This window comes from Brachyhypopomus gauderio, chromosome 4 (genome assembly GCF_052324685.1).
Source record: "Brachyhypopomus gauderio isolate BG-103 chromosome 4, BGAUD_0.2, whole genome shotgun sequence".
Taxonomy (NCBI): Eukaryota; Metazoa; Chordata; class Actinopteri; order Gymnotiformes; family Hypopomidae; genus Brachyhypopomus; species Brachyhypopomus gauderio.
This window is the reverse complement of record NC_135214.1, coordinates 27,126,751-27,150,930: the sequence shown is the minus strand read 5'-3', so window position 1 is coordinate 27,150,930 and position 24,180 is coordinate 27,126,751. Positions and strand designations below refer to the sequence as shown.

Genomic DNA, 24,180 nt, shown 5'->3' with positions numbered 1-24,180 from the left:
CAGGACGTACTGTGCATTATTTTGTTGCCACTACACATCGGTCTCGTCCAGGAAGTGTTGCAGACCTTTGCCAACACTCCTCATTCTAGGCACAATACAGTACTGCGAAACGGAGACGAGGACAGGTGAACAGTTACGAAGTTTAAGATAAAAAAAAATAAAACAATTTATTAAAGCAGGTTTTTTTTTCATACTTTATTTATACAACCGATATCAAAGGATACAGCGCTGATTTAAAAAAATCAGTGTCATCCTTTAGTTAACTCCTTCCCCATTCTCTATGGACACACACTGAAGAAAAGACAATACTGAGGCAGAAATCCGTCCTGCCAAACCCAAATGAAAAAGGGGCGATAAGAATGGCGTTACAATTGAACAAAAATTGGCACAGACCCTAATTTTCGTTTTCTGTTTTCTTTGCAACCGTTGCCATCAGAGTATTAGGAAAACTAAAAATGCCTAAATCTCCCACAAAATTAAAATTTTAACTTCAGATGCCAAATTTGCAGGGTTAAATGGTCATTTCCATAAGTGACACGGCCATGATAAGCGAGGCTAGGGGGCTGCACGTGTATGAGTCGACATTCAAATACTCTACAGATGCAGGTATTCTAATAATTCATAACAGGCTGTTCTTTGAGAACATTACAGATTGCATAACTATCCTGTCAAGAGGCCATCGTGCAGATCACGTGAGGATGGTGTCGTCGATTTCTTCATTGGAATCTGGTAGGCCTGAGATCTTTTTCAGTGAACGGCGGTAACATTCGGACAGCAACTCGTTGCTGGCCAAATCTAGGATGGCACTGATGTTCTGAAATACAAAAAAGGAAACATGGAAAAAATGTTTAGACCTGTTGTGAGCAATGTGACTGTTCTCTCTAGCTTCTCCATCCAAACCTTCCTCCAAAGTCCCTCACAGGCAAGAAAAACAGACTTCTTGAAGAAGTTTTCTAATTAACACTGCTGGGCCATGTTTAAATGTTCAGCTCACTATTACAGAGCCCAGGATAGTCACAGGCATCTATTTTAGCTATTGGGACCTAAAACCAGGTTTGCTGCTGTGTTCTTAAGATGCTTACAGAACCTTTAAGGTTCTCACATGAGTGTGTGTGTAGAGAATACGCAAAGAGCTTTAACATGAGCTGATCCTTCAGGACCCCCACTGTGGCGACTGGGATGGCTAGCGCCCCCCCGCCCCCCCCGGGGCTTGTGGGTAGTGGAGGGTGCCCTGACCTGCATGCCTGCCTCGCCCTGCCGGAGGCGGAGCAGACTGACGATGGTGTGCTCGCTCTGAGCGCGGACGCTGGTGTTCTTGTCTTTGGTGTTGTCCAGCAGGGCTTTGATGAGCGGCTTCGCCAGGGCGGGCTCCAGGGCGGGGGTGTCCGCCTCCCGCCACACCCACCACAGCACGCGCTCCGCCACCAGGCGGATGTCGCTCGACGGGTTCTGCAGCGACTGGTGAGGGAAGAGGCGGAGCGGAGGTCAAAGGTCATCATGGGAACAAGCCAAACGTGTCACCGGCCGGTGAAAACCAATAAATGGCAGACTCGTCCTGAGCAAAGGCGACCGAACGTGGCTCACCTTGACGAACTGAGTGATGACGCGCGGGGACACGCCCTCGCTGCCGGCCGTCCTGAGCTGGTGTCTCATCAGGTACCCCATCGCTCTGATCCCACTGCAGACTATGGGAATCTGCAGTACGCAGGAGACACACGCAGGAGGAGGAGACAGATGGGGGGATTCAGCACACGGTGGTGCAGGGAGGTGTGGTGTGGGTGTGGGGGGTTAACGTGGCGTTACCCTGTCTGCGGTGGTGCTGGACAAGATGGCCTCCAGCACGGCAGAGCTGTACCCGGGCGCCGCCAGCTGCTCGGGGGCAGACTTGACCGCTATAGCCAGGGCCAGGCTACGACCGTGACGCACCATCCAGTCCACGCCCGACACGTCCGCTGCGGGGGAGGGGCGGCGCGCGTCAGTGCTAACATCTTAGCCACAAACGTTTATACAGCCAAACAAACACGTCACTGGAGGTGCCGTCGGTTTTAGTTCGCGACCGAGTTCCTGACACCTTGTGTTGTAGTTTCTTCAATTCCATCTTTATTCACCCCAATTTAGGGAGGGTGCTTGAATCGCCCTCTAGCCCAGCTGCGTTTGAGCAGCTGAGGAGGCTGAAGGCTCGCCTTGTTGGGAGAACTTACCCAGGACGTGCTGCTGGAGCACCGTCTTCAGCTCCTCTTCAGACAGGAAGGCACACAACACACCAACACACCCAGCAGAAGCCATCCGTGTGGCGTCCTACACACACGCGCGCGCGCACATGGCAGGAACACACACACACACACACACACAGTTAAAAATAAAGCTGAGGTGACACTTTCAGGACCACATCCTGAGCACGTTGACCACATTTCAAGATAAGCGCTTAGTTACATATTCAGAAATGGGATATTTCAGTAGATATTTCAGTACAATACCAACCTCAAAGATTCTGAAGACATTACAGCACAAGAACACAAGGATTCGGTTAACTTTAGTTGTGATTATTCACCCACACATGGACAAAAAGAGCCTTTCATGCCACATTAAACACAATAAATAGAGGTACAAAGAGAAGCTTGTCATCAGCTGCAAGAGACCCCACCATCCTGCAGGTGGATGTCACTACTGCTGGCTCGTGTGTGTGTGGAGACGCTGGTGGCTCGTGTGTGTGTGTGGAGACGCTGCTGGCTCGTGTGTGTGTGTGGAGACGCTGGTGGCTCGTGTGTGTGTGTGGAGACGCTGCTGGCTCGTGTGTGTGTGTGGAGACGCTGCTGGCTCGTGTGTGTGTGTGGAGACGCTGCTGGCTCGTGTGTGTGTGTGGAGACGCTGCTGGCTCGTGTGTGTGTGTGGAGACGCTGCTGGCTCGTGTGTGTGTGTGGAGACGCTGCTGGCTCGTGTGTGTGTGTGGAGACGCTGCTGGCTCGTGTGTGTGTGTGGAGACGCTGGTGGCTCGTGTGTGTGTGGAGACGCTGCTGGCTCGTGTGTGTGTGTGGAGACGCTGCTGGCTCGTGTGTGTGTGGAGACGCTGCTGGCGTGTGTGTGTGTGTGTGTGTGTGGAGACGCTGCTGGCGCGTGTGTGTGTGTGTGTGGGGAGACGCTGCTGGCGCGTGTGTGTGTGTGTGTGTGTGTGTGTGTGTGGAGACGCTGCTGGCAAACATGCGTATTAGTGCAGCACATTTTGCATAATGGCATTTGATAGGCTAGCCTATTCTCCTGGAGGGGAATATGATAATGAGGTGGCGGCCTCCACGGAGAGATATTAGGTGTACGCCGCGGTCTCAATATGCACCACGCGAACTTATCACCTTTTCAAATCGAGACGCTATCGTACCTCATCGTGTCCCAGCATGCTTAGCAGCGTGGTGGTGATGTTCTTCCTGATAGTGGCGTCGACCTTCGCCCCGGCACCTTGAATGACGAAGCGCAGGGCCTGCAACATGGTCTCCCTGCGTCAGATAGCAGAACACACATTTCAGTCCCCACCAAGTGCCGCCACAGCGCTGCTTTAACACCTGCTGGACAGCAGTTCACACCAGGACGTTGGCTAACATCCACTAGCGGTTCCCTCTTCTCTCAACGTAGGCTAATGTCACATTAATCTCCAATTGCCAAGCTAAACCTGCGAGTTTCATTGGCTTTTGCACAAGGGTGGTGGGCGGGTCTCCGGTCCGACAGGAAGTGGTCGTGGTTCCTGCTCCTCACCTCACGCCAGAGTCCTCGGCGGTGCGGATGGCGGCGAGCTGCTCGGTGAAGAGTGGGTCCACCTTGGAGTGGATGGCCACCAGCTGACCCAGGGCCTCGGCCGCCCGCAGCCTCACCGCCCGGCTGGAGTCCTGCAGCGCCTTCAGGAAGGTGGTCTGCAGCTGCGGGAGGAAGGGCTTCAGGACGATGCCCACCTGAAGGGGTGAAGGGGGCAGTAAAGGTACTGCTGTTGGTATCGGTACACTCATTGCAGAAATAACCATCACAGCAGTAAGACAAATGTCTTCACGCAGTAGTTACGAAGGGAAGGAGCCCATGTGAGGCGGGGGGGGGGGGGGGGGGACTCTGCCGATCACTCCATCAGGCCAACGCACATCCAATAAAATACAGAGCTCTTCTAGCCAGAGCTCTGCCTACAGGACCAACACCTCACCTTCCACACTCTAGGAACACAGTTAGAGACACTGGCAACTTAATACTGAAATAAATACAGAACAAGTGAGCACAGCCCGCAAGTGGACAGAGGCAGAAGGTGAATTCTAAGAGTGGGGCGGCTGAACACTGCGGCTTAATGGAACCACATCAAATTAATGTTTTCAGATTTTGCCTGAAATTTTAATTAATAGGCGACAGATGCTTTAAAAGGAAAATCTGAAAATCGGCAATGTGTTGAGTGTTGCTTGTGACTGATGCAGTTGCTGTTAATCTGTGGATGATGGATAAACCCTCTACCCTGGGCCCTCTCACTGCCCTGAACTCTCCTCCGCTATCATAACACTACCAACCATAAAGATGTTTAGGACCGAACAGGAATTACATAAAGAACTCATGTTTATAAATGCACACCCAGATGGACTTTATTTATTCCTCACATCCTTTCCTTTTTTTTCTGTCTCTCTTTAAATTGTTGTCATGGTGACCGGTGTCGGCCAGAGGAGGATGGGTTCCCCACTGAGTCTTGGTTCCTCTCAAGGTTTCTTCCTCATGCCCGTAGGGAGTTTTTCCTTGCCACTGTCGCCTTTGGCTTGCTCACTGGGGGCTTGGACTCGGCACTTGTAAAGCTGCTTTGTGACAACAACTGTTGTAAAAAGCGCTATATAAATAAAATTTGATTGACTGATTAAATCTTGGAGAGGAGGAAGAACGCCCACAGCTCTGAAAGGTGGCTCATCACTGCAGCACTGAAGCGGATTTAACACGCTACGTCCTTTCTATGAAGCACCTTTATACAGACACACTATGTTGGTATATATTTTGTTGTTTTTTTATTTATGTATATGTATTTGAATGCTTTTATTGTTAAATGTGTTATCCTATGTGTTTAATATATCACTACACCTTCGTACCTCTTTGGCTAAACTGGAGTATCAGAGCTATGCCAATAACATTATAAATTAAATAAATGGTGATAGTGAGTGATGGAGGGAGGGAGAGAGATGAAGAGTAGTGAAAGTAAGAGAGATGGAGAGAAGTGAAAGAGTGTGTGTGTGAGCGCGTGTGTGTGTGAGCGCGTGTGTGTGTGAGCGCGCGTGTGTGTGAGCGTGAGTGTGAGAGCGTGTGAGTGTGAGAGCGTGTGAGTGTGAGAGCGTGTGAGTGTGAGAGCGTGTGAGTGTGCGTGTGTGTGAGCGCGTGTGAGTGCGTGTGTGTGTGTGAGCGTGTGTGTGTGTGCGTGTGTGTGTGTGCGCGTGTGTGTGCGCGTGTGAGCGCGTGTGCGTGTGAGCGTGTGAGCGTGTGTGTGTGTGAGCGTGTGTGTGAGCGTGCGTGTGAGCGCGTGTGAGCGCGTGTGTGAGTGTGTGTGTGAGCGTGCGTGTGTGTGTGTGAGCGTGTGTGTGTGAGAGCGAGTGTGTGTGTGTGTGAGCGAGTGAGTGTGTGTGTGTGTGTGTGTGTGAGCGAGTGAGTGTGTGTGTGTGAGCGAGTGTGTGTGTGTGAGCGTGTGTGTGTGTGAGCGTGTGTGTGCGTGTGTGTGTGAGCGTGTGTGTGCGAGCGTGTGTGTGCGCGTGTGTGTGTGTGTGTGTGCGCGTGTGTGAGCGCGTGTGTGTGTGAGCGCGTGTGTGAGCGTGTGTGTGTGTGTGAGCGTGTGTGTGTGTGTGTGCGTGAGAGTGTGTGTGTGCGCGAGAGTGTGTGTGTGTGTGAGCAGGAACCTTGCGCAGCAGCAGGGTCAGAGTCTCCAGCAGGGCCGTCTTCACGGTCCAGGCGAAGCGGTCTCCTAGGATACGGATGAGCGGCCCCGTGATGTTGACCACGGAGGGGCGGAGTGCCTCTGCTGAGGTCAGCCTGATGACGGCGCCCAGCGCCCGCGCTGCCTCCTCCTTCTGCTCCGGGCTGCCGGTCAGGAGCCCCTCCCTCAGGACGGGCAGGATGCACGTCACTCCCTGTGGGGGGGGGGGGACGGCGGGTCAGCCGCAAAGCAAACGAGGACGGATCGAAACGCGGCGCGCACGGGACCAGAGACGTCACCGTGACGCGGGACGTTCTCACAGCGGCGCTCACCTTCTTGGGCAGACAGAAGCCAGGAAGGTGTTCACCTTTGACCTCGGCCGCAGCCGAGCGGACGTCCCTGTGCAGGTCGTCGATCAGGGCCAGCTGGCTGGCAGCGTCCAACTTCTGCACACACACGACAAAACGCAGCCATCAACACGTCTGACGTGAGCGCTGATCTAATCCCGCCTAATAGAGTGTTTCTCTACTCCTACACACCACTAAACTCAGATTTGGTGCCTGACCACAGAAGGGAACTGGACATTTTAGAAACATCCACAAAAACAGCAGTACAAAAACTCTAGCCTTAGCTTTCGAGGGTGGATATGAGAAGGTCCTTTAACCCACGTGGCACCCACCAGACTGAACCAGGGCCCAGGAAGCCCGTGTGGTACCTTGGTGATGGAGTTGATGGTGTCCCAGCTCTGGTTGAGCACGTCGGGGTTGGGGTCGTTGAGCAGCCGCACCAGTCCGGACAGGAGGGCGCGCGTGTGTGCGCTGTAGTCCAGTCGTGTGCGTGAGAAGTAGGCGTTGAGGATGGTGACCGACGCCTCCCGCAGGCCGGCGTCGGAACCGCGCGTGGCCTCCAGCAGGTCCTCGATGATGATGCGCTGACCGACCTCGTCCTCCACGGACAGGATGACCGTCTGGCAGCTGCTCAGCTCCTGCGCAGGTGAAGACCCGTCAGTACGCCGCGCACGCATCAGAAACGCATTGTGAAGTCACTAAGTAGTTCTGACCAAAATGTCCATTACATTACCTTAAGAGAAGCAGGCCAGTGGTGGTGTGAAACGTAAGTGACTAACCCTGTATAATCAGGTGTGTGTGTGTGTGGGGGGGTACCTGTGGGCCCTCCTCGCTGCCCAGCTTGTCTTTGAGGGAGGAGAGCAGGGCGGGCAGGATGACGCCCAGGTGGCGGGTCAGAGCGTCGCCCGTCACGGCTGACAGGAAGGCCAGTACACGCGTGTTCACAGGAGGGGCCGTCAGCTGTAACAGGTGGGGGGGGTGTGAGACGACAACATGGCGCTACTTCAACAGAATGTAGTTGAGAGAGAGAGAGAGAGAGAGAGAGAGAGAGAGAGAGAGAGAGATATCTAACCTTGGGCACCAAGTACGGCAGCACCGAGCGGCTCTTCACGGCCATAACCTGCTTCAGCCCGTCCAGAGCGAACTCGGCCGTCTCCTCGTCGTCCTGTGGGCGAGACAGTCACGGGGTGACGCGAGATGCTGAATGGACGTCTCACGCGGAGGGAGGAGTGAGTGGGAGGGGCCGGCGCTCACCAGCTGTTTGAGCAGAGCGGGCAGGATGTCGTCCAGCGCCTGGTGGCCGATGGTGGCGTGCAGCTGCTCGAAGGTCTTGGCGGCCGCCTCACGCACCTCCTCCAGGGGATCACACAGAGCTTTACGAACAGTGGGCACCAGAGACTCTGAGAACACCAGCACCTGTGGTCACACACACACACACACACATTGGAGGAGAGAGAGAGAAAGAAAAAGTAAGAACGGACCCCGAATCGCGGGAAGGTCCCGTGGGGGACACGTTGAGGACGAGCGCAGGGGGACGTACGGCGTCCTTGCTGGTGGACTTCATGATCTCGCTGAGGCCGATACACACGCCCTGCCTCTCGTCGCTCTTGTCCGAGCGCAGGCCGTCCTCCAGGATGGGGATGATCTCCGGAAGGATCTTCTCACCCAGCTTCCTCACCAGGTCTCCCAGAGTCCTCGCGGCGATCTGGAGACGGACGGAGAGGGGACGTCGATCACAAGCAGTCACGCGTACGAGCGATCACTAGCACTAGCAGTGTGTGTGTGTGTGTGTGTGTGTGTGTGTGTGTGCGCGCACTGTTCTCTTGTCCGGACAGGTGGAGGCCAGGAAGCCCAGCAGCAGGGAGAAGAGGGTGGGCAGGATCTCGCGGAGGGTGCGGGGCGTGTTGGACACCACGATCTTCCACACGTGCAGCGAGGCCTGCCTCACCACCAGCTGCGTGTCCGAGCGGCCCATGTAGAGGCCGGACAGCACACGGTTCCTCCGGTCCGCCCCCAGCGCCCCAATGATGGCCTGCGGTTAGACGGAGGCGGGGTTAAATGGGCCTGGCAAAGGTGGGCGGGGCCCGCTTCACGGGGTTGTGTAGGACGGCGGGGCCGCCCCGGTACCTTGTTGGACTGCGCCGTGCCGAAGTTGTCGTCCTCCGACGCCGTCTCTGTCGTCATCTTGCCCGAGACCCCCGAGATGTGGAACAGCAGGTCTCCTAGCAACTGCACCGAGCTGAACCTGCGGGCCACGGATTTATGAGCTTCGGTAAAGTGCCGCTACTCTCATCACCATGACAACCACGATCTCACAGGACGAAGGGAAGGGGAACGTAACGGGGACGACGTGCGTGACGGGAGCCCCACCTGATCCTCCACAGGTCGTGGAACAAGCCCTGCTCCAGCTCAGGGAGCAGCAGCATGATGGCCGTCTCCGCATACATGCTGATGATGCGCTGGCCGGCTCTCAGGGCCGTGTCCCTCACGTACTCGTTCTCATCCGCCAGAGCCTGACCACACAACATCATTCAACATTTCTATAACATAACGCCCGAGTCCTTTGGCGCTACGGTGAGCTACGCGGGCGTGTAGCTACCTTGAGGATGCAGGGAATGATGGGCCCCACGTAGGGCGTGAACTTCTCCCCGAAGGTCAGCGGCAGGTAGATGAACATCATGATGTAGCCGTCGCGCACGTGGGAGGCGATGTCCACCTTGCTGGCCGTCTGCACCACGTCCGGCATCAGCTTGTCCAGCTTCTCCACCCCCAACCCGGCCATGACCTCCGCCAGGCCTACGGGTGGAGAGAGGGACCCACACCAACGCTTACGAAGCAGCTTTACACCACACAACATAAAGCTCACACACAAATGGATGGCCATATAAATATACCAGTAAAAACAGCCGATTTAAACAGGAATAGATATATTTGTAAACGAAAGCTGATTTAATAAATAATATGAATTGCGCAAGACCAAAGACAGATGGCAGCAGGACACTGGACACCAGGTCAAGACTAGAATAAGGTGAAATAAAACTACTCCAGCATGACAGCCGACGTCGGTCCCACTGCTGCCCTCTGCTGGCCGGCTGCAGTAGTGCGGTTCCTCTGATTCTCACCCTGGGCTGCACCGGAGCGGTCAACGGAGCTCTGCTCGGAGGCCAGGGTCTCCATCAGCCAGGGCAGCAGGTCGTCGAAGCAGGACTCACCCATGCCCTTCACCATGGCGCCCAGGGCCTTGGCCGACACGGTCCGAACCTGTACGTCACCATCGCAACACACACACACACTTTTGCAAGAGAACTCCGAAAAACCACAAGCATTTCATTTAGCTTCTGGGGGACTGGGAGGTGAGATTCCTGATTTACAGCAGTCTGTGGGCCAGTGAACATGGAACTGAGACTGTGTGTGTGTGTGTGTGTGTGTGTGTTTGGGGGGGACTCACCTCTGGCACAGGGTCCAGCAGGGACGTTTTGAGTCCTGGAATCACACTGGGCAGATATGGGGACAGATCCTACACAGAAACACCAAACCATCTCAGACTGCAGCAGTTTGACAGACGCAACAATCAGCAGCTCGACGCCCAACGAGGAGCCGTCGCCACGCCAACCAAAGCAGCGCAGGAGATCTAATCCAATCAAACGAGGGGAGAGAGCGCGGGGCCACACCTTCTGGTCGGTGAGCGAGTACATGTTGCCGATGATCTGGGCGGCCATCTTGCGTGTGTCGGTGGAGCGGTCCTGGAAGGCGCGCTGGACGATGGGCATGATGAGGGCCAGCGAAGGCGCGTCGATGAAGTGCACGAACTTGGTGTCCAGCAGCGTCTGCAGGCACTGCTGGGTGCGGTGGGACGGGTCCGTCAGCGCGTCCAGCAACACCGGGGTGATGGCTGCGGGGGCGGGGCATAGAGAGCACGTGGGGTTTCAGGAGCGGTGGTGGGGGAGTGGGCGGGGCCTGTGAATCGGGGGGGGTGGGTCTCTCACCTTGGATCTCGGGGTTGCGGATGACGGAGCCGATCTGGCGCAGCGCCTGCTGGCCGGCCCGCTGGACCTTCACGTGGGAGTCGGTGAGGACCTCCGTCAGCTTGGGCACGATGCTGGGCAGGCAGGACGACAGCTGCTTGGGGGCGCAGAACGCCATGGCGCCCAGCAGCTCCACGGAGCCTGCGCAAGAGGAGGCGTGTCACGAGAGGGCAAGGGGCGGGACGGGCATGTGTGGTGGGCGGGGTTTAGTTGCTGACCTGCTTTGGTCCTCCAGGACTCCTCTTCCAGGGCCACCAGCAGAGAGGGCAGCACCAGCTTCACGCCGTGGGCACTGAGGTTACGCATAACGGCTTTGGCACAGTCATCCGCAGCCTGAGATAGACGGAGAGAGAGAGAGAGAGATTGGGAGAGAGGGAAGGAAGTAGACAGAGGGAGCATGTTTCATCATTCAAATCAATTTCCATTAACAGCATTACAGAACTCCAGTACAAGAACATTTGTATGGTATCATTTTTGTATCACAAGTTCCACAGAAGCAAAAGTAGATCTGCAGGCAAAATTCTCTTCTGCTTCGTTTTTTGCTTCTTTTGGAACAGACATTAAGACATTTTTAGACCTTGAATATGTAAAACTAAATTTAAGACATTTGAAGACTTTTTAAGGACCCGCGGGTACCCTGACTTTTGATACAAAAATCACTCCATACATTTGTTTCATTTATTCAGCTCAGCGACTTCTTGCCTCATCCACATAACTGATCGTTTTAGCGTTAAGATCACTTTGCGATGCAAGTGATGTATGTAAACACTCCGGCGCAACGCACCTCCCTCACGTACTGGTTCCCGTCCCCGAAGCACAGCAGCAGGTGTGGCAGCACGTGGACCACGTACGGCTCGAACAGCTTCCCCAGCATGTTGCACAGCATCTCGAATGCAAACAGCGCACCTGGGGGACGCAGACCACACCCACACCTTCAGCGGCTCCGCCCCTCGACCCAAACAACCCCTCCCCTCCTCCCCTCCCTCTGCGCTTACCCTCTCGGCGGCGGGAGTTCTTCTTGTCCTGGATGGCGTCGGTGAGCGTGGTCATGATGTCCTGCTGTTTGAGGGCCAGGATGCCCAGGCCCTTGACCAGCCCCGCCAGCCCGTAGGCGGCGCCCTTGCGCTCCGCGTACTTATCGCTCTCCAGCAGCAGCTGCAGCAGCTTGCGCACCATGTCGCCCGCGTCCTCCTTTATGGCCGGCACCAGCGGGGGCAGGCAGCCCGCCACAGACTCCTGGACCTGAGGGGAGGGGCGTGGTTTCAACAAGAGGGTGGGGGAGGGGTCGAGGTAGGGGACACTTGAACACCTTTTTACAGCAGAGTGTTGTAGTCATTTTGCCACACATCGATTACGCAATGTTTGAGGTGCGATTTTTAAAATCTTTACAATCCAACGTTGAGACTTATGAGAGCAAACAAACAGTACCAAGTGCAAAAAGAAAGACCAAAAGTGTGTGTTGGACTGGCAGAGAGAGAGAGAGAGAGACAAAGAGGAAGGAGAGAGAGAGAGAGAGAGAAAAATAGAGAGAAGCCCAGAGCTTTATAAACTATTTGGTTTTGCTCTAGTTTCACCAACATCCAAACGCCCTCCCCCCTCCTTTGTTCCGGAGGTGTCCCCTACCTGCTGGGACGGGGTGGACAGCGCCGTGATGAGCTTGGCCACGATGGGCTTGACCTTGGGGTCACTCTTGTCCAGGTGCTTGGCCAGCGAGCCCATGAGGATGACCACGCTCTGCCGCACCGAGTCGTAGCTGGCGTCCTGGGGGGCGCTCTTCAGGAACTCCTCGAAGACGGGCAGCAGAGAGTTGACGTTGTCCTGCACACAGACGGGCACCACAGCTATGACCAAAACACCAGATACTTATACACCGCATGGGTTAAAGCAAGAAATTTTCATTTGACTGAACATTTTTCCTGGCAAAAGACAATGCCAGCAATTACTGACAATGTGGTGTAGTTGGGACAAGACCTCTTTTGCCGAATTCTACACAATAAACACATTTATAAAGTATATTTATCTAAACAGCCTGTGTAAGGAGAGAAGAGAGAATCTATGAAGCAACAAAATGCAACACCTGAGCAATAAATGTACATAAATGTTTATATAATAAAGTTATCTGGGGGTGCTCTTCCAGAAAATTATTTAAAGATCAAGTCAAATTTAGTGAATCCTGGTGAGTTTTAAAAAGTATGACGCTCTCTTGTTTTTATCAGATTCACTATCACAAAAAGCCGTAAGATTACCTGCTTTAAATAGGAATGTTACAAAAAAATTAAATATCCAAAAATGGCAAATTAAATCACACCACTGGATAGAGCTTTTAAATACAAACAGAACAACCCCATCCATGTTAAATTGGTTTAGAAATAAAAAGTTGACATTTTAAATGGAAGAAATTAGGGGTGGGAATTGTTTACTATCTCACGATTCGATTCGATTCCGATTTTGGGGGCCACAATTCAATTCAAAAATCGATTTTCGATTCAAAAACGATTTTCGATTCAAAAAACGATTTGATTTATAAAAATGTCTGCTTCAGTCTATAAAATCTGCATGATCTACTACAGTCTGCTTTGCAAGACAGAACGACAAATACAGAAAATTAAGTGTCTTTCACATTTAATTAACAAAAATTAAGTGCTTTGGTAAAATAAAATGGTTTTTGTTGTTACCAAAATTCTTGAGCTTCATTTTGCGAGCTGTCAGGGCTGGCTCGGATGCAGTTCCCCCAGCCATCGCTGGGGCACCAGAGTCAGTCCCAGACTAAACCAGCGTAACCGTACGTTCTCAGCCAGTCTCTGCTTTTTCTGTGATTGCTTATCGTTTAATGGTGTCTCGCCACCTCTCTCTGTTATGCTTTCTCTTTACTTATTTGAGTATCTCATGCGTCGCTTTCTGACCCATCTCAAGTTTTCCCAATCCTGTATGTCTTTCTATCCGTTTTGCCTTTATTTTTGGGAACGGTTTTATTTTGCTGCAGCATTTTTTGTCAGTTACTTCTGCTGGTGTCCTTGGTTTCGTTTTCGCGTTGCATTTATCCGCGCTGTTTTTTAGTTACTGTTGTTGTTTTGTTTCTTCCTCCCGTCTCACTACGGTTGAGTGTTATTTTTCACGCGTTTTATTTTCCGCATTGGTTTTTTGTTTCTATTTACTCCGTGCCCTCACGGTTTTGCTTTCTATTTTCTTGCGCGTTGAGTCTTCCGTGTTGTTTTGTTTGTTCGTTCTGGGTCGCTGTGCGCGTTTCCCTCTCGCTAATACATTTGACGAGTGTCAAACGTCTTGATCTTGCGAGCCGGCACTTGGGTCCATCCTTCTCTATATTATTTCTCACCCTTCTCTATATTAACGCTCCCGTGCTCACCGCGTTACACAAGCCTTGCACACGAGCTACATTGTGTCCAGTTCGGTCTTCCCCAGCATTCGGTAAAAACCAAAATGAACCCATATTTTTGCCTTAAATGAAGACCAGACAGGTTGAATATCTCTTTCCTCCATGTGTTTTGAAATTTTTCCGCGCATGAGTGTGTCCCAGTCTCGCGTAATTTTGTAATTACGTAACGCGAGACTTCACCACGACTTAGAATCGATTTTGGGACATTTAAAATCGATTCTGAATCGTAGTAAATGAGAATCGATTTTTGATATATGAATCGATTTTTTGGCACACCTCTAGAAGAAATGCGCCTATTTTCTCAGACTGTATTAAAGCTAAATGAAGAAAAGTCTGTGATCGGTGGAGAGATTCTTCAGTATAAATCTTCAGTATAAATAACCATAACCATAACTATATTTCACTACAAATTCATAATAAATAAAAAATTGAAATGTAGTCACTTTATAGTATGGACATGACATTATAATATTCAAAATGAATGAAGAAATGAATAATTAGTTCATTGCGCTGAAGCGCGGCGCGTGCGAAGTTACAAAATTCGAGAGGTGCACGACCTCGTGAATCGCCAGCGCGCGAGGCTCTCGCGAACGGGTGGAGCCACCGCGATTATGTCATTTTCGGCGCGCTGACCCTTGATTATATACATATATTATATTCTCTCATTGGCGCTCATCAGCGCTGGATGGATGCCGGTGGTGTAGTCATGTTTGCGGAGTTCATACACCTTTACAAGGTGCAATTCAAGCACTTGTATGTCACTTTCAAGGTCCATTTCAATATTTCCCAGCACGTTAAACTTAATAAAGTTAAATATTTATACATATACTCGAAATAATTCGAAATAATTAGCTTTTTTATCACATTATTTAATGGTGGTTTATTTTCAAAGCGTCCAATCTTAACGTCTTCACGTTCTCTCATGTTTTGTCCTGGAATTACAAGAGGCTCGTATTTGTTAACGTAATAAAAGAGAACTGTTCAGTCAGACAGATATTTGTTGTGAAACGAAGTAGTTACAATTTCAAGCATTTCAAGTACTTTAGCCTAAATTCCAGCACTTTTCAAACCTGAAACACAATGTAACATTAAAATTCGTCGGGTAAATGTTCATTCCCCTGTTTTTGAAGGGTTTCTCTTTCTACTACCACATATCGTTTCGGAGACACAGGCACTCGAGAAAGTATAATCCAGCCAGGCAGGAGGGAGGTAACTTTTCTACGTAATGTCCGAAAATCTGAAGGCGGAATGACCCGCAAGTCAATCAAATGACACCGCCGTCATCCATCCAGCGCTGATGAGCGCCAGTGAGAGGATCATATTTCGGCCTCAAAACAAATAGCACACGCGTGTGTGGTTTATTATGATTTGACAGTATTTCCCCCCCAAAAAATCAAATGATGGAAATCCGTCGTAGTGACGGAGAACTTTAACCCATGACACCGTCACACAGCCACACACACTGCGAGGCCGTGGGCGGAGGCCGCGGGTGGAGCGTTACCTTGCCGTGGGTGTTGAGGACGGACAGGGCGGCGTCCAGCATGGCACGGCGCACCTCGTCGTGACGGTCATTCAGGGCGTCCGGCACGAAGAAGAGGAAAACGGGCGTGACCTGACTCTCCTCTAGGAACTCCGACAGCTTACTGAGAGCCTGCGCAATGCCACACCTGCACACAGGACACCAGCCTCACACACCCGCACACTCGGGCTCTGTGTGTGTGTGTGTGTGAGAGAGAGAGAGAGACAGAAGGGCTTTACCTGGCTTCCCATTGGTCAGGAGGTGCTTCAGAGATGACTCGACCCAGAGCATCCAGGACTGGTGGTGGTCGCTGTAGTTCAGAACACAAGATAACAGCCCCATTTACAGTGGATCAGAGTGACCAGTGTGACCAGCGCTCTAGAGGTCAGGCCACGCACTCGTTATAATCAACCGCTATTTGATTCAAACAACGTGGGCCAATAAGAACGAAGAAGACGACAGCGGGGGAAGAAACGCTGGTGTGGAGCATCAGCCAGAGGTTGATTAGGAGGGGAAGCGCAGCACTGTGAACTACAATGAAACCATTAATACTGGAGAACGAGTGTGTGGGCAGCGTGGTGGAGGGGGAGAGGGGGAGAGAGGGGGAGAGGGGATGGAGGGAGAGAGGAGAAAGAGAGGGAGGGGGGATGGAGGGAGACTCACGTATAGCTTCTGTTGGTAGAGCTGTGTGAGGTGTGTGAGGACCTGGGCGGACTGCTGGCGGTACTGACTGACTGCGTTGGCCAGAGCCTCAGCTGCAGCCGCCCGCACACACTCCTCATGGTGGGTCACGTCCCCGATGAGCAGCGCACACAGTTCAGGTACCACCTCCAGACACCCGGCCTGCCACAGTCTGGCACGCACACACACACACACACACACACACACGCCCATCACACAGTGACACTCACTATCCCAAACCCCCAGGTTGCCGCTGAAACGGGATGGACACCCACTACGTGAGGGTGTGGGGAGGCGGAGCCTGGTCTGTGGGCGGGGCTTGTGGACCCCTGACTCACCTGTCAGCCAGCAGCCGGCCCTCCTCCTCCACGTCAAACTTGGCCACCCACAGCCTCCGCAGCACGTTCAGACCTGCCGAATCACTGCTGTCGGTGGGCAGGGCCAGCTCCATCTCCAGGAGGCCCTGCACACGCCACGCACACACACAGAGACAGAGCGACACACGCATAGACACTTGAATGCAGAATTCCATGCACACGTAACAATGTATCAATGCTTAAACTTTCATTCAGACCTAGAGGTCATTTGTTTATATACAATCCAGGTTTCTCACATTATTCTAAACACAGACACACTCTAACGCGCAGGAGTGTGTGTGAGACGGAGGGGCCACTGACCCTGAGGGCGGCGTCCCTGACGGAGAAGCAGGGCGACAGCAGAGCCTCCAGCAGCACGTCGATCTCCGCCTGCTCCGCCAACGTGCAGCCCTCCGTCCCCCCCGCACTCGTACACAGAGCGGTGAGGCAGTCCGCCGCCAGCACCTGCCACACACACACACACACACACACACACACACAGGTCAGCCAGGGAGCAGCAGTGTGGAGGGCGTGTCTCCTGCGTGCGAGGTCACGGGTGTACCTGCAGACGGGGCGTCGCCGTTCCGATCACCCTGGTCAGGAGGAGCAGCATGTCCGCGCGTGGGAGGAGCTCCGGCCCGTCCTGTGGGGTGTGGGCGGAATGTGGGCGGGGTTAGCTTGGCGCTCCAGAGGAAGGGTTTTGCATGTTGGGCGGTGCTAGTGGGCGGGGCACGTACCTCGTCGATGACGGCGTCGGAGGAGGCGGAGCGGAGCTGGGCGTGGGCGTGGATGGTCTGCAGGGTGCGAGTGGCCAGGACCTCCCGCTCTTCTGGAGCGCCGTCGCCGCCCTGCTGGAGGACGGCCTGCAGCAGCGGGAAACAGAAGGCGAACGCCGGCGCATAGAGCGGACGTGCGTCTGCAGGGGAGGAGCCAGCCGTAAGACACGAGCACAAACCCTGACGCGGTTAGGTGGGGGATCATTCAGAGGGAGGAACAACCATGATCTCTTCAAGAGCTGAAGAGTCAGTGTTGGTGCCACTTAAGGTAAAATAAGTGTGTGTGTGTGTGTGTGTGTGTGTGTCTGATGTGGAAACTCACTCACCAGCTCTGCCCTCTCTCTGCAGCACGGTGTGTGTGTGTATCAGCAGGACGGTGCGCTGGGTCGCTGTGTTCAGGTCCTCCTGAGCCCACGCTGGGTCCAGATCACACTCTGGCTTCAAGAGGCGCAGGGTCACGTGACCCACCAGCTCAGCTAGAGAACACATGGGAAGTGTTCATCACACAAACCCACACATGCACACACTTCTCACGTTTTGTGGTCAGTGGTAAACAGGTATTTTCAGACTTCAGGATTGCAGGCATGGTTAACCATGGCAGGCTGCAGGACATGTAACGCCAAATGTAAATATGAAGCAGTGTTAATTTCGTTGACGAATAATTTGTCATAGGTTCGTTGACGAAAATGTCCATTAATTCCGTCATCGTTTTTATCCCTTCGTATAGTTTTTATTTAGTTATTGTCTCGTTTTCGTCATTAAAGAAAGGTTCGTTGACGAAAACTTTCTTTAATGACGAAAACGAGACAATAACTAAATAAAAACTATACGAAGGGATAAAAACGATGACGGAATTAATGGACATTTTCGTCAACGAATAAAAACAAGACAAAAATATTGGCCAGTGACGACATCCAATCAGACCTGATTTAGTTTTGTGAAAGGTAGGGATAAGTTAAGAAGAGATCTAACCGTAACTACTTTAGCGTACACAGAGAGGCGGGACAAACTGGGTAACCATCCAATCAGTACTAACGTCTTCACATCACACAGAACCCGGTAAGACCATACTAGACCATACTAGCCTGTGAACTGTGGTCACTCATGAAATTCAACTTGAAGTTAACTCGACAATGTCAGCAGGGAGAAAGATGAGCGGCGATATATGGACACATTTCTCCTTATACTTTGAGAAAAAGAAGACGGTGTGTAAACCATGTGGGACGATGATGTCGGGAAAAATACGACAAATGAAACGACATCTGCAGGCTATGGCATTGCTGTTTTTACAGCACCCAGTTTTATATAGAATGTAATATGTATTGTTGATAACAAACTCCATATGTTTTTCAGGTAGAGCGGGCCTACTGGTCATCAATGTTATTATTATGCTCAATAACTATAAGTTCTGGTCAATAAATTTGTTTGGAAATCTGTTTTTGTATATATTGCACATACAAACAATAATATTCTGTAACTGGTTAAATGTTTCATTTTGTGCAAGTGTATATAATGACTATTACACCATTTATATTTTAGTCATCTAAATTCTTTTGATAATTAGTCGACTAATTTCTAATGAATTTACTAGACTAAACTAAGACTAAAAAATAACAACTCCAAGACAAAATTATGACTAAAACTAAATGACATTTTAGTCAAAAGACTAAGACTAAAACTAAATAAAAAAATGCTGTCAAAATTAACCCTGATGTGAAGATGAACAACATTCTCAGCAAAGTGCGAAGATGACGTCCTGTCACTGCTCGTGGTCACTCAAGTTTGTTGACAGTGCAGTGGATGGATGCCATTGTCTGAGAATGCCCTCAAGCCTATGTTACCTTCTGGTTCTGCCTTTTTATCTAGGCTGTAATAGTTTAACCTAATGCCGGAGTTGCTGCCACACTCCAGTAATGTGTTAAATTTCATCTGTCCTGTATATGTCCTCATACAGAGCTAATTTTCTCTGTTTTATTTTCTCCACATGGCTGCCCGCCTGCTCGATGAAAAATGAGATGAGGAGAGGCAAGCGAGTTATCCAGTGCCAGCCACCTACTGCCTGACCGGATAAGCCTACACCATGATGGACATTATTACATCTTTTCCTTTTCTTTATTTCTTTCTGTCTAAATTGTTGTTGTTGTCATGGTGACCGGTGTCAGCCAGAGGAGGATGGGTTCCCCCCCTGAGTCTTGGTTCCACTCAAGGTTTCTTCCTCATGCAAAAAACTAGGGAGTTTTTCCTTACCACTGTCGCCCTTGGCTTGCTCACTGGGGGCTAGGACTCGGCACTTGTAAAGCTGCTTTGTGACAACAACTGTTGTAAAAAGCGCTATATAAATAAAATTTGATTGATTGATTGATTGATTGATTTATACTTTATGCTGAGCAGGAAGCTAAACTATTGTTTGATATGCCAAACGTCATTAGTACATTTAAAGCTTCCAATCTTCAGTGCCATTTTGCCTACATGCTCAGTTGGACCAAGTGCCCCAAAGGTACCGAACTTCGAAAACACAAGCAAAAACACTCTGACACGGCAGTTAGACAAACACATCTCAATTATTTCATCTCAGTTCTCAACAATGCCCGAAGTCTCACTAAACTCATCCCCATAAGATGTAAGAAGGAGGGCATGAGCTCCAACTTTGAAAACAAAGTAAGTTGCAGTTCCTGTAGTACTGGTAGTGCTCGCATGTTTGTGTACAGACATGGCTTGGCGCTCCTGGTAGTATTTTGTTTTTTCCCTTAGTCATTGTGTCCCTTCCCTGACTTACAGTAAAGATGCCAGGAGAACTATAGGACAGTTACAGGGGTCTGAGCCGAGGCTGGAGCGCCGTACCCAGGTGGTGAAGCTCCTTGGGCAGAAGGCAGGTGCCCGCGTGGAGGAAGGTGGTGTGGACACGTGGTGCGGCCAGCGGGGAACGCAACAGGGGCAGCAGGGCGTGCAGGACCCCCGGCAGGTGGTGCGAGACCTGGGGAGGCCGACGGGCCATAGTGGCCTCCAGGAGTCCAACGGCGTACTGTAGATCCATGTCCAACTGAGAGAGAGAGAGAGAGAGAGAGAGAGAGAGAGAGAGAGAGAGAGAGAGAGAGAGAGAGAGAGAATGCTCAAAAACTAGCCTACGGTGAACATAAGGTGGAGATGGCTGTGTGGGAGGGGGGGCCGTGTCGGACTCTCACCCCCTGCAGTTTCTTGCGGATGGTTGATTCCTTCTCCAGCTGGTTCTGCACCATCTCCTTCTGTTTGCTAGTCAGCTGCACCTCGTCTTTGATGCCTTTCTTCTTCTTTATTTCCTGAAGCACAGAGATGGCGGTGAGAGGAGGCTCACCCCTCGCTCCCGCACCCTCGGAGGAGGAGGACACCAGCGGCCTGCCTCACCTCCTGCAGCTCCAGCTCGATGATCTGCTCCTTGAAGGAGTAGGCCTTGTTCTCCCTCTTCATGTTCCCCTTCTTGGTGCTCTCCTGCTGGGCACTGCGAACGCACGACCACCGGTGATGTAGGATAAATTGGCGAAGAACGTTCTGGAGACTCCCTAGTGGCTGCAACAGCCCCGCCCCCATCGTGGCCCCGCCCCTTCCTGGTCAGCGCCACCCCCGTCCCGCCTCCTGAAGCTCTGGTGCACCTACCTCATGATGATGCTCTTGTCATACAGCTCTCCCTCTGGTGTGTGCAAAATGGCATACTCCTGCTTCATCACCTGTGTCAGCGCCGGATTGGACAGCACCCTGGTCACATGGTCCATCACACGAGGTAACAGCTTGTCAGGAGACAGTACAGACAGCTCGCCAACGGCATTCCGCACGGCCTGGACAAAGAGAGACAGGGACACCTCGCTCAGCCAAGTTTCTCACATCACATCCACATGCAGCAAAGTGGCCAGATACGCCACTTCCTGGTGCCTTCAGAACATTCTGTCCATATGGTAGACAGAGTATGGTGGACAGGCTCAGGTTAAGACTGAGGTCAGGCAGGCGTCTACTCGAGGTTCCGTGATGGAGTAGCAAACGCCACAAAGGAGCTCTCAGCCGGACGTCTCCTTGAACGGGAGCCAATCAGCACTAGGTTCATCAAAGCCAAATTCTTCTCCAAGTCGGCCAAGGCTTACAGCTGCCACAGATCAGGCTGAAGAAGAGGGCAGCAAAGGGGAATAACCATCCACGACACGAAGAGGGACACGCCACGTTCTCCACTAGAGCAGACACACAGATCCACACGGGAGTGAGAGCTGTATCGTCTCACCACCTCAGCTGCGGAGCGTCGGACGGCGAGACGTGAAGCTTCGGTGGGAGATGAAGCTAGAGGAGCACAGGACTTCGTATACTTTGGCAGACATGACGTTGAGGAGGAGAGAACACTGAGAATAAGACATTCAAGAGGCTCAGGAACACGTGGAACTCAACGCATGGTCCATGCTGCTTTACACAACGGAGGTGTTGAGTTGGAGAACAGACTGAAGGGGTTTGAGTGCATGTGAATGACGAGGCTCAGCGGACCGACTGTTGTTGATGAGCCACACTTCACTTCAGCTGTGCTAAAGGCCTAAGCAGCAGCTAACCACAAAGCCATCACAGAACTAGACAAGACGACTGGCCCCTGTTGCTTGATTTTTCATCATTTGGAGTCAAAACCATGATGCAGCATAATCTCTATTTGTACAAATATGTTACAGGAGTAACATGAAGTGTATTGTAGGCGATTGCAGGAGGCCGGTGGATCGCTAGCCAAGAGGTAGGTGCAAGGCTCTTCTTAGACAGCTGCTCCAATATCATACTCCGCAGCTGACGTTCACACTTGTGCGCACTGCACTTTTATCACTTTTGTCAGGCCTGAGCTGTTGCACGGGCCTTGAGGCGATGGAGACAGGAAGTGATGTGGGGAGTGGCAGACCTGGCTGTCAGCGTTGCCCTCCAGTAGTAGAGGCAGGACACGCTCCAGGTGACCACCGATGAACTCCGCCGCGTCCATCTTCATGGAGGCCAGCAGAAGGGGCCACAGCTCCGTCTTGGCAGCCACTGCACCCGGAGGAAGAGGGGTGGGAGAGAGGGAGGAGGAGAGATAGAGAGAGGAGGGAGAGAGAGAGGAAGAGTCAATGATGCATAGGTGGACCTGGCAGATTTCAAACCAGCGTCAGATTGGTCATTTGTCTGGTAATCGAATGGTTCACAAAGCTAAGCCAAAGTTTTAAGGGCTTGGGACTGGGACAGGATGTCACAATACTAGTATGTGGTCTTGGAAATCTTGGAAAAATCAGAAATAGTGTTATTAGAGGAACTGTCAAACATGAGAGACAAAGACAGCGAAGGGTCAGGAAGGGCGTGGGCAGCGGGCGCTGACCTATGGAAGGGTGGTGACTGACCTATGGAAGGGTGGTGACTGACCTATGGAAGGGTGGTGACTGACCTATGGAAGGGTGGTGACTGACGATGAGGAGGTCGAGTGCCAGTTTCTCTGCTTCGGCGGGGTCCCCCCACTGGCCGGCCACAGAGCACACCACGCACAGCGCTTCCAGAAGGATCCGTGGGTGGACGTAAGTCCGGCCGAGCTCGGCCGTCTCCCCGGCCTCCGTCAGAAGTGCGTCTGGAGGCAAAATCTGAAGGAGAGCAAATGACGGAGAAAGAACAATCACCAACCAAACAACAGGAAGTGCCCTCCGTCTGTAGATCCCCCTCCATTTACTACTGACTTTATTTCCTTGGGAAATACACCTACTGTATGTTTGTTAATGACAACGCGCAGCTCTCCCAGAAGGCCGTGGGCCAGGCTGGAGCCTCCCAGGGACGACAAGAGCTTCTTCACACTCTGATGGCCACGCTTCCGCACCCTCCACACCCGACACAGGAGCACAGCCACCAGGGCCCGATGGTACATCCTAAAGCAACCAATCAACCCGGGGGGAGGGGGGTCAGGGGTCACAAAGGTGGTGCTGAGGTTGCCCGAACGTTGTGTGGCCGACACGTCTGAACTCACTGAGCCTTGCTGTTGTTGAGTCTGTGTGGCTGGTCCAGGAACAGTCTCTCGCAAAGCTGCAGGACTGTGCACAGGGCTGAGGGAAAGACAAAACGTGGGTCAGCCCTCTCCACTCGGTTCAGGTTGAAGCTGTCACCACTCACGCATGCGAAGAGCACTCACCTTCTTCACCGGCCTGGGAGAGAAACTTCTCTGTGGTGAACAGTGGTTTCTTCTCATCCAGGATCAGGTTCCAGAAGGAGGCTAACTTAGCTTCTGTGGACACAACAGACCCCATGAAGACCCATGATTGGATAAAATCAGGAGGGAACGGCGAGTGTCACGATCAGCACCTGATGCCACAGGCAAGCTACTAGTCAGTCATTTTGGCTCAAAATCAAAACCAAAAACGAGCCAATTATTTATTTAGACTTAAAGGGAAAAAAAATTCAAGATTGTCTGAACGCCTCACCAGGAAGTAAATCGAGCGTGGAGAGCCGGGCGAGAAGCAGTGACGCTGCCACGGCCTCGGAGAGCAGGGCAGGCTGGGAACTCTGGGCAGCGGCTTTCTCCACCGTCTGGTTGAGGAGAGGAACAAAATCCACTGCCTGACTGAGGGTGTCCCCTGAAACGGAGACATGCGTGCATCAGACATGACGTCCACATATCAAGAGTGTCAGGAACCAACAAGACGTTCTCCTGCTACAATCTACACTCAAAACACTACAAGAATATGATAAAGTCAGGTAAGGAAAAAGATTTATGTTCAAAAAGGGATGAGCAGACACACACACACACACACACGCTGTGTAGTGACCTTTGAAGGCTCCGAGCATGGCCTGCAGGTAGGCGTGGCGTACAGCTGAGGTGGACGTCTTCAGCGTGAATGCTTTCTTTAACCAGTCTCGCAGAACTACAGGCACATCCACCGTCATACGCGCTGTCCACCGAGACATCTCCGCAATGGCATGTACCAGGGTCCCCTCATGGACTAACACACACACACACACAAATCAACAAGACTTCTCCAGCCTGCTCACTATGGGTACCCTGGTCCAGGTGGAGCAGGAGGAGGTGGTGGAGGAGTCTCACCCTCCTGCTGCAGGAAGGGGATGAACAGCACCGCCACGCTGGAACTGAGGGTCTGACTGGAGGAGCCAGATACTGTATGGTGACTGCAGCTCCCGAGTCCTGGAGGAAGACGTGAACATGTGACGCTCGCACGCACGC

The 24,180-nt window shown here is 52.1% G+C and overlaps 1 protein-coding gene across 1 annotated transcript in view; it reads right to left on the bottom strand.

Moving 5' to 3' along the window:
- Positions 1-175: 175 nt before the first annotated feature.
- The window catches only part of gcn1 (GCN1 activator of EIF2AK4), a 28,502-nt gene continuing 4,497 nt past the window's right edge, over positions 176-24,180 (bottom strand). The window contains exons 13-58 of the mRNA XM_077003449.1: positions 24,043-24,141; positions 23,768-23,941; positions 23,423-23,575; positions 23,134-23,226; positions 22,972-23,047; positions 22,714-22,873; positions 22,405-22,594; positions 21,892-22,016; positions 20,631-20,809; positions 20,382-20,475; positions 20,183-20,296; positions 19,842-20,040; positions 17,327-17,476; positions 16,962-17,140; positions 16,787-16,867; positions 16,546-16,689; positions 16,207-16,331; positions 15,851-16,040; positions 15,427-15,497; positions 15,170-15,335; positions 11,898-12,092; positions 11,270-11,516; positions 11,059-11,180; positions 10,493-10,607; positions 10,236-10,415; positions 9,921-10,141; positions 9,698-9,766; positions 9,372-9,510; positions 8,849-9,045; positions 8,620-8,762; positions 8,377-8,494; positions 8,066-8,281; positions 7,790-7,954; positions 7,504-7,665; positions 7,322-7,414; positions 7,066-7,209; positions 6,618-6,887; positions 6,235-6,348; positions 5,886-6,116; positions 3,745-3,938; positions 3,374-3,488; positions 2,202-2,298; positions 1,804-1,952; positions 1,585-1,695; positions 1,237-1,458; positions 176-814 (exon numbers count right to left, since the gene is read on the bottom strand). Coding sequence (XP_076859564.1) covers positions 689-814; positions 1,237-1,458; positions 1,585-1,695; positions 1,804-1,952; positions 2,202-2,298; positions 3,374-3,488; positions 3,745-3,938; positions 5,886-6,116; positions 6,235-6,348; positions 6,618-6,887; positions 7,066-7,209; positions 7,322-7,414; positions 7,504-7,665; positions 7,790-7,954; positions 8,066-8,281; positions 8,377-8,494; positions 8,620-8,762; positions 8,849-9,045; positions 9,372-9,510; positions 9,698-9,766; positions 9,921-10,141; positions 10,236-10,415; positions 10,493-10,607; positions 11,059-11,180; positions 11,270-11,516; positions 11,898-12,092; positions 15,170-15,335; positions 15,427-15,497; positions 15,851-16,040; positions 16,207-16,331; positions 16,546-16,689; positions 16,787-16,867; positions 16,962-17,140; positions 17,327-17,476; positions 19,842-20,040; positions 20,183-20,296; positions 20,382-20,475; positions 20,631-20,809; positions 21,892-22,016; positions 22,405-22,594; positions 22,714-22,873; positions 22,972-23,047; positions 23,134-23,226; positions 23,423-23,575; positions 23,768-23,941; positions 24,043-24,141 — 6,917 coding nt within the window. The 3' untranslated portion in view covers positions 176-688. The remainder of the gene's footprint in view (positions 815-1,236; positions 1,459-1,584; positions 1,696-1,803; positions 1,953-2,201; positions 2,299-3,373; positions 3,489-3,744; positions 3,939-5,885; positions 6,117-6,234; positions 6,349-6,617; positions 6,888-7,065; positions 7,210-7,321; positions 7,415-7,503; positions 7,666-7,789; positions 7,955-8,065; positions 8,282-8,376; positions 8,495-8,619; positions 8,763-8,848; positions 9,046-9,371; positions 9,511-9,697; positions 9,767-9,920; positions 10,142-10,235; positions 10,416-10,492; positions 10,608-11,058; positions 11,181-11,269; positions 11,517-11,897; positions 12,093-15,169; positions 15,336-15,426; positions 15,498-15,850; positions 16,041-16,206; positions 16,332-16,545; positions 16,690-16,786; positions 16,868-16,961; positions 17,141-17,326; positions 17,477-19,841; positions 20,041-20,182; positions 20,297-20,381; positions 20,476-20,630; positions 20,810-21,891; positions 22,017-22,404; positions 22,595-22,713; positions 22,874-22,971; positions 23,048-23,133; positions 23,227-23,422; positions 23,576-23,767; positions 23,942-24,042; positions 24,142-24,180) is intronic.